The sequence below is a fragment of the Balearica regulorum genome, chromosome 3, assembly GCF_011004875.1.
Source record: "Balearica regulorum gibbericeps isolate bBalReg1 chromosome 3, bBalReg1.pri, whole genome shotgun sequence".
Lineage (NCBI taxonomy): Eukaryota > Metazoa > Chordata > Aves > Gruiformes > Gruidae > Balearica > Balearica regulorum.
In genome coordinates, this window is record NC_046186.1 from 103,037,234 (window position 1) to 103,050,679 (window position 13,446).

General features: G+C 38.9%; 1 protein-coding gene across 1 annotated transcript in view; it reads right to left on the bottom strand.

Annotated features, from left to right (window-relative positions):
* The window catches only part of USH2A (usherin), a 396,138-nt gene that overhangs the window by 66,056 nt on the left and 316,636 nt on the right, over positions 1 to 13,446 (bottom strand). The window contains exons 53-57 of the mRNA XM_075749252.1: positions 12,763 to 12,917; positions 10,468 to 10,666; positions 3,583 to 3,690; positions 2,882 to 3,065; positions 2,024 to 2,181 (exon numbers count right to left, since the gene is read on the bottom strand). Coding sequence (XP_075605367.1) covers positions 2,024 to 2,181; positions 2,882 to 3,065; positions 3,583 to 3,690; positions 10,468 to 10,666; positions 12,763 to 12,917 — 804 coding nt within the window. The remainder of the gene's footprint in view (positions 1 to 2,023; positions 2,182 to 2,881; positions 3,066 to 3,582; positions 3,691 to 10,467; positions 10,667 to 12,762; positions 12,918 to 13,446) is intronic.

Consider the following 13,446-nt stretch of genomic DNA (forward strand, 5'->3'; position numbering starts at 1 on the left):
TTTAATAGCATTTAGTAATGTTTCTCTGCTGTTAGTAGTCCCCATTCCTGTAAGAACGATCAGCTAGTGGCCCTGAGGTGCTATAACAAAAGGAACAGAAAGTTTTGCTTTCCTGTCTATCCAACAGGGGCACTGTATGAAAATTGATCCCTTTGTTTAGACTTAAAAACTGAAAATTGGCCCCACAACAGGAAGGCAGAGAGGAAGGGACTGAGTCACCAAATATCCACGAAAGTGAGATAAGTGTTCAAGCTGTGTCCCAGTACCTGGGAAGAGGGACATGTGCCTTCCCCTGACTGAGAAGAATGATCCCTACAGCCGTGTGAATACATCAACCCGGCATCCTCTACAGAGCCATAATGTCCAGCCTCCTCCTCACCCCTCTGATCGTGGGCTTTCAGGAATACATGAGCCTTTGTACACACAATCTTCGTTGCAGCATAACCGAATGTACAACACAGACCCTGATTCTCCTTGCAGGCTTGTAACCTACTGCAAGTAACAGGAATTTGAGCAGCTGGAAAAGAAAAGGTCTAGAACAACAAGGGCAAGCTTTTCTGGGAAACACCCCACTCTTCACAAGGCTACGCATTTCCAGTATATTCTTATGTTTTAAATCCATTTATAATGTTGCTGAATATTTTGTACCTTAAATTCTATTCATTATCAAACCTATAATACAGCATGAGTCACTTTCCAATAAAACCAACTGTAGATTATATGCTATTCGAATTCACCTGCCTTCTGCTGGGTTCTAAATCCTTTCAGGCAGTAGGGGAAAAAGTTTAATTTAAGATTTTAATCTTTTTCATATATTATAGCATTTCTATAATGGATTTTGTGCTTCTGAAAACTAAAAGATTGACAGCTCAGGGTATTATAGATTTATTAATCATTGCTTAAATGGGTAGGGTGAATGCTGCTAAGCACTGCCACAATACTTGCGATCCCAGCCTTGAAGGCAAAATACTTTTTCTAGGTGACTTTATTTTTAATGCCAATTGACCCTACTGTGACTGCTATGCAAGGAAAGAACATCTTAAATAATTAGGAAGAGGAGACATCAAAAACTTCCCTGAGTTCATCGATAAAACACATATTGTTGTTATTGCAATATGCAAACATCTGAAGTTTCTAAAAAAATTAACCTCATTTTAACTGAATAAAATAATATCTAGAACCTGGAAAACACCTTGCTGGAGATGAACTACCCTAGAATTAAAATTGTTCATTTACAATGCTCCCATTGTCCCACAATAACTACAGCATATCATTTTTTTAACATCAGTAAAGTACGCCAATCACTTAAGCTATGAACAATTAATGAAACAGAGCACAGTCTCTCATATAACAAGATGCTATTATTCAATTATTCCTTCTTAGTCTACCTCTGCAGCAGGCCAAGACAACCTGGTGACGAGAGGAAAAATATTTCTGGGCCTTTGCTGACCCACAAGGACACATGCAAGGTAACATGTCCACATAACACTACAGTGCTCTGGCGAATACAATTTATTCAATCAGGTCAAAGCTAGCACAGCATCTCTGTGTCACACTCTTACACCTTTCGTCAAAGAGCTCAACATTGTATACCTGCAGGATCACTGGACATTTTAATTGCCGGGATAGCTATCAAGATATCATCAACCCTAAAGGCTGGCAGGTTTCCCTACCGATAACTTGGCTCGGTCTGAACAGAAGGGAAAACTTATTTTCAATGTAATTGGGTTTTTTTTTTTCCCTTAATACTTGCACTCAATAATAGTTTACAAGATCAAATTAACATACGGATTTTTGATCAGCTAATCCTCACAATACCCATGTCAAGTATATAGGTCAATATTATTAAAATAATATGTCTCTAGGAAACAGCAGCTTTAGATACTGGTTATTTAAATCACACAAACGCTAAAACCAAATACAAAGAATAAAATATCAGAATGATTCAGCTGCCTGCCTGAATACACTAATTTTTCCATTCTTTCATTTTGCTACAAAGTACTACATAGAAATACATTTTTACCTGGCACGTCCCAAGCTAGAAATATAGAATATGCATCAATTACTGTGACATTATATGGGACATGAATTTTCTCTGGTGTTCCTACTGGTGTTTGTATAACATATTTATCACTAGTGTTGCTGCCGCCCCAAGTGCTGGCTTCCAGCTGGTAAACATATCTGCGCAAACACAAAAAGATCAGTAGACACTACAGTTAGAAGCTTTAGGCATATCAGTAATGAAACATTTCTATTTTCACCAATTTAAAGTGAATAGACTATACAAAGAATACTACAAATGCCACAGTAATGAAGATTTTCACCTTTTAAGTTTTCCTAATGTGAGAAAAGTAACTCTTTACTTACCATTATCATAATTTTAATACTAAAATTCAAATTAGTTTACATATGAGAGAGAAGTATTGACCCAAAAAGTGTCAAAACCAATTTCAGAATGGCTTCTATAAAAATATCAGCAGCTGCCACTTTTGAGCCAGTATGTTCAATATGCTCAGAAACATTATAAACCACATGCAATATTGTCTGCCATATAAGGACTTAAAGTACATTTCATGAGGGGAAAAAACCAACCAATAAGCCACCAACAACCACCCAAGGAAAAACAAAAGCCTCCCCATCTTTGAATCAGAATGACTTATTCTCACAAAAGGAAAAAAAAGAGAAGTCTTCTGATTAACGCTTTCCAACACTTGGAAGCCTCCTAAAAGCGTTCTACTAATTTTTCAGAAATCAAGTAATATGGTAAGAGATTTTTCTTTTGTTAAAAGAGTAACTTATATTTTGTACATTTCAGAGACTGATTTACGTATATATTTTGAACACCTTTCACATATTACCAGAGCTTGTTAACATGTCTTACCTACTGTTAGGCTGCAGGTTAACATCTGTGAAATCCAGGTCTGCACTGCCACCCAGGAAAATCTGTTCTCCATCACGAAATAATCGATACTGAGTAATGAGTCCGTTGGGTTTCTTTGGTTCGCTCCAGTAGATTTCCACTTCTGTCGAGCTGACTATGATATGATGAGGATTTGGCCATACCCCTGTTAACATCATAATGACACTGTTTTTGGGTTTTTCTCTTTCCCACAGTTTGTGCTGTTGCTTTCAGCAATGTAATGAAAGCATAAAACATTGCCAGAGAGAATGACAGAATTTAACACACTTTCTGAATTTAACCTACATCAAATGCAACCAACTAGACAAGCTACAGATTAATGGAGAACAAGGCCAAAGGCTGCAGCCTTTATATGCCCAGTTGTCTCTGCATATTTATTTGTGCTTTAAAAAAAAAATCATCTGCTAATTCTAACCTCGGTAACTTAAAGATGAACTTGGGGAAATTGTGACAAAAAGAAAGTAGAAATGCAGTGCCAGGCATTAGTACAAAGAGTGTGTTAAGATACAAACACTCCCAAGAGAGACGGATTCTCTTGTGTAAATTTATGCATGATAGTTTGATGGATGATAGTGGAGGTTTGCACCTTGTTAAACCATCGGAAAATAGAAGCCCATATGACCATTTCTTTGCACTTCTATATGAATGCCTTTTTCCCTTACCGTGAGGAGCAGCTTGTAAAGTTTGACCTGAAAGTGGTTGGCTAGAAGTACACCCAGCAGATGTGCATGCAGTAAGCATGAAGCTGTAATTAGTGTACGGCTGCAGACCTAGAAAGAGCAAACAGAGGTTAGACTAGATGTTGACATCAGGCATCCCAAGAATTGTATCACTACGCAGAAAGTCACCTGACTTAAAGTTAACTTTTAGTATTTTTGGCAAACATAAAATATGAACCATTCTTATTTTACATCTGCATAATACTGAAATTGTGAATTCTTGCTAATTTAGATATATATCCTCTACTAGTTTAAAGGACCTGACAAAACAATTCAGATGATTGAATGTGTGTCTATGCTACAATGGATATATGGATGCCCCTGATATAGACATATCTGAATTAGCTTCAAATCAATTAACAGATGGCACTTGCAGTGTAGTAACAACAGTCCAGATCTCAGCCCAGATTACCATCTGAAAATTTACACAGTGTCTAAGGTGGTTTTTTGTTTGGGTTTGTTTGTTTGTTTATTTTGTTGGGTTTTTTAACCTATGCTTCTGCCTGTACTAAATGGTTAAAAATTAACTGGAAGGCACCTAAACATTCTTGGCACAGGCATAATCTCCATCACTGGTAATGGCCACAGAAGTTCAAAGGTTTCCAACAGATAAGCACCTGAAAGTGTAATTGCTTAGAGTTTTGGACTTGAAAAGCTGGAGAGCCTGTAATGTTTTGAAAATTTATTACAAATATATTTTCAACAATAAGAAAAGATAATAAAATACTGTCTTACTTGAACATGAAATCTACTATAGTGCAAACAAGTCCAAAGATACTCTGTTCTTGCTCCCTTCCCAACTTATATTTGTTGAATTTTTTCCCTATATTTCCCTATTTGTTACAAGATTTTACTATAAATGCTATAAAGCAGTTAGAAGCAGGACTGACAACCCAACCCTCGCCATTACAAGACATTAATTTTAGTTACTTGTAGTTTTTTAAAAAATATTTTTTTCAGCTCAAACCTTCTATGCTGGACATCCTTGAATGAGACTAAACCAGAATATATTGCGTTGACCTTTCCTTGGAAATTTTCAAACATCCTTGTGCTGCATGTCAATGACTTCAGATTTGACATCAAGTTGCCTACAGCTAAAGAATTTGACTTTAGGACTCCTCATAAAATTTCATCCAAAATTTGGCTAAGATACTAGGCTTTTAAAATAGCCATTGCTGCACACCCATTAAAGGCTTCTTACAGTTAAATCATTAAAGATGCAGACCTCTGTGAGCCTGTCTTGAACACCTCAGAGCTAGGCTTTAACTGCTGATCAGACAGACCATGCTCCAGCCCAGGCTACAGGGTCTTTGCTAAACCACTCTTTTGGGTATTTCTCAAAGTTGATCTTAAAAATGATATTACCAGGCACAGACACCGAAAACCTCTCTCTTGTATGTTTTCAAGGACCCTCCTGTTAACATGTTGAAAATACATTAAAAAAAAGTTCCTGCTCCTAAATGGAAAGGGGACAAACAGTAGAACAAGAAGCAGCACATTATTCACAAAAACCCTGTGAAAATATTAAGATTGCAAAACTGAACACTCATAAACTAGGAAATCTCAGCATTAGGACATTGTGCGATTCGAATTGACCCCTTTTGTATACAGGCCGTGGCAGAGTCCTATCTAAAATTCCCTCCAGCATGTGGTCTCATTGCCTGCCTAATTGTATGTAATTCAAGCCTTTTTTTTTTAGCGTCCATCCCTAGAGCGTACAGTTGCTTTACTCACATCAACCAGCTGAGCATTGCAAATGGCTTAATGCAGTACCAGAATTTAAAAAAAAAAACAAACCCCGAAATATCTCTCCCTCAGAAACAAGATGCAGACACAAAGAGACTGAGAAATGAAAACCTCACTGGACCTGCCAGGAGGCCATTTGGGATGCCTGGGACCTGGCTGTCAGAGTACCTGCTGTTATACAAAACTTTATATATGCGAGCACAACCCCCGGTGCCTTCAGCTGCAGCTCAACTTGCTCAGGAATTAGCAATTCAGGCCTCAGGTCTCAGGCAGTGTGTCCAGAAAATAAACAAGACGTAGCTGTGACAAGCTGTGAAAGCTTGAGAAGTGTTTCCTCAGTACCACAGCCTGAACAGAAATGAATGCCCTGCAGAGCCGGGACAGAAGCCAACTGCCTCGATCCAGAGACCGTCTCTCCTCTGGGCTGTCCCACACTTCATTTGCTATAGCTTTCCACGCTGGCATCCCACGGGAATTATGAGACCTTCCAGGGCCCATCCCACCACCCCAGCTGGGGAGCAGGGCAAACAGGGGCAGCCCCAGTCCAGGTCCTTCCTTGGGCTGCGACACGGGCCACCGGGTGGCCACAGCCAGGCAAGGCCCTCCGCTGGGCAGGGCCCTGGGCTGGAGGCTGGCACAGCTGCGGGTGGGGATTGAGGGCAGCAGGCTGGGCTGAAGTGGGGTCATGGGCCCGCGGGCAGGGCTGGGGGGAAGGCCACAGGGGTGCCTGGCAGCAGCTTGACAGAGAGCTGCTGTGGGAACACGCTGCAGTGGCTGGGCCGCCACGTGTGCTGCCACTCGGCTGTTCTTCCAGGACACTGCCCCTTCTCCTTTCTTCCATTTGGCGGCCCATGCCACCAGCCCCTCGGTGACCACCGTGTTATCCTCTGGGTTGGCACGATCCCTGTTGCCTCCCTTGCTGCGCTCCACGTTCACATGAACTTCAGGCTTCTGCTGAGCAGAAAGGAAATTTAGCTCTGGGCAGACACAGAATTAAGCCCATCTACACTGAAATTCCCTGAAGGAATAAACCTACCAAAGGTAGCAAAAGCTGAGGCAGCAGTCCTACATACAGGAGTCTCTCTTTATTCATTTATTTTTGTTCCTCCCCAGAAGAGACACAGCTTGTGGACCGAATGAGGCAGTAACCCCATGTACAAATGACTACGCCACTGTGTAATGCAGACTGCTTGTGTGAAAGAGGCTGAATTAGGATCATACAGGTCAATTCATCAGTATTATACAGGTCAATTTTTAAGTGCTTGGCTTTGCAACCTTAATAACATACTTTTGATGTAGCTCATGTGCCTAATTGTAATTACTTCAAGAACAATGCAATTCTGTGACAAGAAAAAAAGTCTGGGCAAGATCTTTGTTTATAAACAAATCCTTGCTTATAGCCATTACAGAGATATTTTAATTAAAATATATTACAAACAACTAGAGAGAAAGAATAAGCAACAATTATGTAGAAAGGTAAATTACTGAATGGAAGACATGCAGGCTGCTTACAAATTGAACAAGACGCGAAGGAGAGAAAATATAGAGATGACTCAGAGGGACAGCCCTGGCTGTAACCTAATCATGAACTGGAGGAGAAGAAAAATCATCTGAACGCTGCGTATAAAAGTAAGAAGGGAGAAAATGACAGTTGCAGACTAGAGAGAGGCAAAGGCATGGAGGAAAGCCAAGTATTTAACATTTCAGGATAGAAAAGATTACTGTGGCAACAAATTACTTGAATTCCCCTAAAGGGAGTCATGTTCACTTTTAAAGGAAACATGCATAATAAAGCAATACTCATTTACAACTACACTTTAAAGAGAAAAATGGGCATTAAAAAAAAAGAGCACATGGTTTCACTAAATTTATTGGTGAAATTCTGATACCTGAAACCTCTAGTCATACATGGAGCAGTCACAGCAGATTTTTATCTAGATTATTAAAGCTTTGAATTAAACGCCTTGTCTTATGCATGCTTTGGAAAGCTCTGTGCAAATCTATGTATGTGATTAATAATAAAAATAACAAGTAAGATAATCTTGAAACATAAAGAGCATTTTGCTTTTCCAATTTCTCTACTTGATTGTTCACTAGAGGATACTTCTTTTCTTTTTTGGTCTATTATTGGGGTTTGGTTTGTCGGGTTTTTTTTAACTTAGCAGTCTATTTTATTATTGCAGCATTTGTCATTTGCCAAAAGGCTGTGAAACAGTGTGGTTTTTAAGCCAAATCAATTCCTTCTGATACTGTTTGCCTCCGTTTGTGGGTATGGCTCCAGCAAGGTCAGTAATTAGCTCCTAGGCTAATGCTCCTGGGCCCCGCCGTGGGAATTTTACTCGGGAGGATGTCAGATTGCTGACCACAGCCTCACACAACCCCTCCACCCCCCAAGAGTTTCCTTTAGGTAAATATTACTAATGATTCAGTGCTGCATGGAGATAGAGTTGACCAGTGACGACATTTCTGTATCTTTTCAGTTTTCACTACCCTGTGATGGAGAACACGTTCAGGTGAAGAATTTAAAACCATTCAGTCATAAAGTATTTCTTAATATTGCTTTTTTTTAACTAAAATAAACATCAATGATCTTGCTTGGCTTTTACCAACGGATGATCAATCCTACAAATCCTCGATAAGGCCTCTTACTTGGGATATTTAGTGTACTGTAAAGGGGGAGCTGGAAGAATCTTTGCTATAAACCCACTTGCTGCTGCTGAAGAGGGCACTCTTAGCTTTCTTTTACAATTCCCCTAATTATTTTCTTCAGTCTTACCCTCTGCCTGGCCTCCACTGCAAAGCATTAGCAGGCCCATTTGTAAAGTAGTAGTAACACAAAGTGAAACAATGCCATAACTGTCATCCAAATTGTTCTGTACAGGGTAGTGGAAGTGTTCAGTAATAAATGATATAAAAAGGTCTTTTATTGACAAGCTGCCATGTGCTGTTTGCATTAGAGAATATGAGAAGATGATGGCTGCTGCCCCTAGGTCCCAGTGGCATTCAACTCAGTGAGATAGCAGAAAATGCTTCAGTTTGCTTAAAGCATTGATAACACCTCTAAATAATTAACTGAGGACTTCCTGTCTTCAATTACTTAATGCTTTTTTTAACATCTTGAGAGGATTATAAGCAATTTATGGATTTCACATGATGAGCACATTCACCGCTATTCCCACAAAGCATTTGTGGGATCATGTTTCCAAAGCTTTGATGTAATTAAAAATAAGCAGCAAGACAATGGTGCAGTGGAAAGGTGCTAGCCTTCTCGTCTGTTATTTGCAAGACCCTAGATTCAAAGTCTCAAGAAATACTAATGCTACAGCTTCATTAATGTTCAACTGTTGCTCAGGGAAAAGGAGACAGTTTTGGAAAAAAAAAAAAAAAAAGAAAAAAGGAAAAAAGGAAGCTGAGAAAATCAAAACATACATCCACAGGGAATAAGACAACAGTTCAAACATTTGAGATTATGTATGAAACAAATTCGATTGTTTTATCTTATTCTTTTAATTTAGAGAGAAATAATTACCCACATTGCTAAATTGCTGCCATGAATTCCACATTATTACCCAAGGAAGCTCCCGCAGAAACCAGCACAAGATTTGATTTTGACTGTCAGGAGGAACGATCACTTATTTCACTCCTGGCTTAACATGGCAGCATTGGACAGTGGCTTAATGGAACAGGCACACAAAAGGAAAAAAGATCCTTGTTTATCATAAGGTAATTTCCTTTCCTCTCCCTTGCAACTGGTAAGAAAAATAGTATTTTTTGCATTAAAATCTCAGTTACTCTGGAGGTGTAACTACCTTTTGGGAAGGAAGTAGGAGCAGGAGAAGTATTTTTCAAATGGGTTTGATAAATCATTCCTTGTTGTTAGGTGTTCTTCACAGTATAAACTTACAACAGCAATTCTAAACCACATATCACCAACTGGCGTACTCTAGTTAATATCTCATGTCTAGAAGCACTGAATATGGAGACAGGTGTAATACACAGTTGATAAATTCCATACTTGAGCATGATATTGTCAAAGAGGAATAGCAATCCTTTACTCCTCTATGAGTGACTACAGCAAGGATGAACTTTTTTAAAGTCCTAAGGGATCCACTCTGACTCAGGACTAATTCTTTGAGGGGTGGTTGAGAGTGCCATATATGCTGTATAGATTTTATATGCCCTAAGTCCACTTCTACTCTTTGGGTGGCTATAATATGGTGTGTATAATCTATGAATGTCTAAGTTTCCTACTTGGGTGAGGGAAAAAAAAAAAAGGAAAAAATAATGCATTTGTGAATTCCTAAAAATCACAGATACAAGAATTTGATGAGCAACCTGAGGTCAAAGAGTGAAAAAAGATATCCCAGAATGCTTATGTTCCTGTTTTGTGGTCAACAGAAACATTTCTAAGAATAATTTTGCTTCAGTGTAACATTCAAATATAACTAAAAATTGAATATGTGAACATAATACATTTGGGGTCCGAGTCAAGTCTTCCCCCCAAAATCCCTTGACTAAAGCTTCTTTCAGATACACACATTAGTGAAATTTCACCAAGTATTTAGAAAATTGCTATAAGCAATATATAAGATTATAAACAGGATCCAAGATCTTTCCCTTTCTGTCTTCCTTTCCTTTTTATTATCTCAGGCATAAAGAACTGGATCCTTCTTGCTGCTACACTGCTACACATTCACAGCAGCGCTAGTGACTTCAACTGCACTACTGCACATTAATGATGGTAAAAAGAGAGAGCTGAATCCGTGTGAATGGATGGCAAGCCTACACAGAATATCTGAGACCTCGAGCACACCACAAACCATGTATCTTGAATCAAGCTGGATAGATTTATTTTAAAATTTTGAAATTAAATGTATTAATATTTTTACAAACAGCAGCCAGAAATGAAAGAGATGATTGAAAAAATAAATTTAAGATATGTAAAGTCATGATAAAGCATTCCAAGCTGTGCACAGTACTGGGGATTTAAAAGTTACTGACAAGTAGCATTTTTAGTATGTTAATACTGTCTTATATCTTAAGGACAGGACATTACCCTGTCAGAGACCTCTGCCTCCTTACCTGATACTATGTGCTGCATTCTGCTTGCAGTGTCAGTGTGTATAAGTCCTTTCCCTACTTGACTGATCTGGTACTCTCTGATGATGCCATTTGGTTTCTTGGGTGCAATCCAGCTTAAATGTAATGCTGTGGAGTTCAAAGCACTGATGTCTGGTGGCTGAACACTCTCTGGGACTCCTTGGACAGTGACTGCAACTACCTGAAGACATATGAATTAAACAGCAATTTAATGTAATAGTACACTAGATACCATGATCAATGAGAATGTCACTTTTGTTTTAAAATGTTGTTTGGCCTGGCATATCATTACCAAGGGCCTGGAGAACTAGTTAGTTTTTTCCTCCTTTTTCACAATGAAATCTGACCTTGAATACATTACATAAGTCTATGTCTACAATTTATCACAACAGGTTCACCACGTTTTAGCTGCAATGTAGAGCACAGGGTGAAACAACAAAAATTGTATTGCTTGAAAACTCTTGATAACTCTCTTCCATATGGTTTGGCAGTGTCTCTGCATTTTAACTGCCTGATTTCATATATTTTAAGCACCAGTAAACATGGGGCTAAGCCTCCATATATCCCATGCAATCGAACTGTGTTGTAGTTATTTGCAAGTCCATATTTTTGTAAGGAAACTAAAGATTTTGAAAGATAGAATAACTTTGCACTTGTTAAGCTCTTTCTACAAAAAAAAAAAAAAAAGAAGAAAAAGGAAAAAGATAATTTTCTATTGACACATCTCTACCATCTCCTACGGACCCATTTCCAAATTACACTGGTTTAATAAGTGAGTCAGACCTTTTTCTGTTTGAGAATCACTTTTCTTTTTCTGTTATTACCACCATAAAGTATTTATATTATGCTGTAAATATAAAATGTGCCCTCTATAATATATTGTCTTACTGCATTTGGTGGAATCAGTTCCTTCTTGCAGACTTAAGTGTTTGCAACAGTAAACTCCTTAATTACAGACAAGTGAAATAAGCAGGATTTATTAGCTCAGGCCGATGGTTGCAGCAACTGTGCCCACACAGCTTCCAGACCACAGCTCTGTGCAGGTAGAGGACTATCACAGAGTGGTAGGGGTTGGAAGGGACCTCTGGAGATCATCTAGTCCAACCCCCCTGCTAAAGCAGGGTCACCTAGAGCATGTTGCACAGGATTGCGTCCAGGTGGGTTTTGAATATTTCCAGAGAAGGAGACTCCACAACCTCTCTGGGCAGTGCTCTGTCACCCTCACAGTGAAGAAGATTTCCCTCGTATTCAGATGGAACTTCCTGTGTTCTAATTTGTGCCTGTTGCCCCTTGTCCTGTCCCTGGGCACCACTGAAAAGAGTCTGCCCCCATTCTCTTGACACACTTGACTATACGCCTATCTCCATCCCTCTATATCAGTGTTTCTTTTCTTATACTTTTGGCTGAGATTTGGACCAATAAGAAAAACATTAAAACACCTGGAAAAAAAAATAATCAACTTTTCAGTCCCATAGATATTATAATTACAAAGCACAGTCATTATTCCCCACCTCTGCCCTACAGACCTTACACTTGCAGTCCCAGAAATTCATTTTCATAGAGGCAAGGATATTATTGTGAAAAAAAGGTCACTTAAGAAATAGTTTTTCCAAATGATGAGGCAGGTACTTTGCAGAATAGAAACTAGAGCTGGTTAAATGGTAATGCTGGTGAAAGGCATCCATGATTCAAAGTGATACAAGAGGAAATGAAGCAGTGACAAAGGGAGGGAAGAGATTCCGTTTGCTTAAAACTGAAGCAGAGGCGGGTTGTACAGAAAGGGAGTGTAAAGCCTGAAGCAGATGCAGGCATGGAAAGGCAGTGAAGGGTAATATAGTGGAGGGAGGCTCAGAATAAGAAGGTTGTTGAACAAACTGATAGACTAGAGCTAAAGCAGATAACTAAGAAAAACCAAAGAAGAGGCTATAGACCTCCTAGTGAGAAGCAAAGATTTAATTTCAACACTTAGAGAAAGTGCATTTTAATATTTCTTACTCTATTCTATCATGTGCAGCTTTCTCTTTAACAAACATCAGTTCCTACAGGGCAATTTCAGCTTTGCCAAGACTGAGATACCGCTTTCTTCTGCTTGCTTGTATCAACCTTAGGTTCCAAATAACCACCTGTCAGTAGCTGAATCCAAATAAGATTATTGATGTTTTTCACTTACTCAATAATCAGCATGTCTTCAAATTATACCTTTCCAAAAGCATTTTTATGTTAGCATGCTGGCTGATAAAATTCTGGCACCAGTTCCATAAAGACCAATTCACTAACCTTACTGCTGTCTGTGCAACCAGCAACAGTGCAGGCTCGCAGCTGGTATGAATATTCTTGATATGGCTGGACACCACTTGTGTCTATGAAGCTCATTTCTTTTCCTCTAAAACGCTCGATTCCGTTTCGGAGAATGATGTAGTGAATAATAAGACCTATTGAAGAAAGAAAGTTTTCCCTTTTGTTAGCTGAGATGTCCTGTGTGATGGCATACTAGAATAACCTATTCTGCACACAGAAAATATTAAATTAAATCTCTAGGCAACCACTGTAACAGCCAATCATCCTGCTTAAATGGCTAATGTGCATTACCAGCTACTCTCCTCAACCTCTACATCAACATCTCAGTAGATCTCAATTTTTATTGAGAGCTCTTCCAAGTTTTCTCATTGTTTGAAAATCACAAGCAAGATTTCCTGAAAGACACACGAGTATCACCCCCCCGCCAATCCCCAAATATTTTGTAACATGATTGTGATTTTCTGATCATATTTGCCAATTATTATTACAACTGTTCTCAAAAGAGGCTTCTGGGCATTTCTTAGAGACATACTAAATTGCCTTCTGTGAAGTTAGACTCTACTCTTATTTGCAATGAAAATTATCCCAATCTAGAGCAAATTCTTCTTGCATAGTTTAGAAATATGCATATTCCAGTGCCAGTGATTAATTTAGGAATGTTTT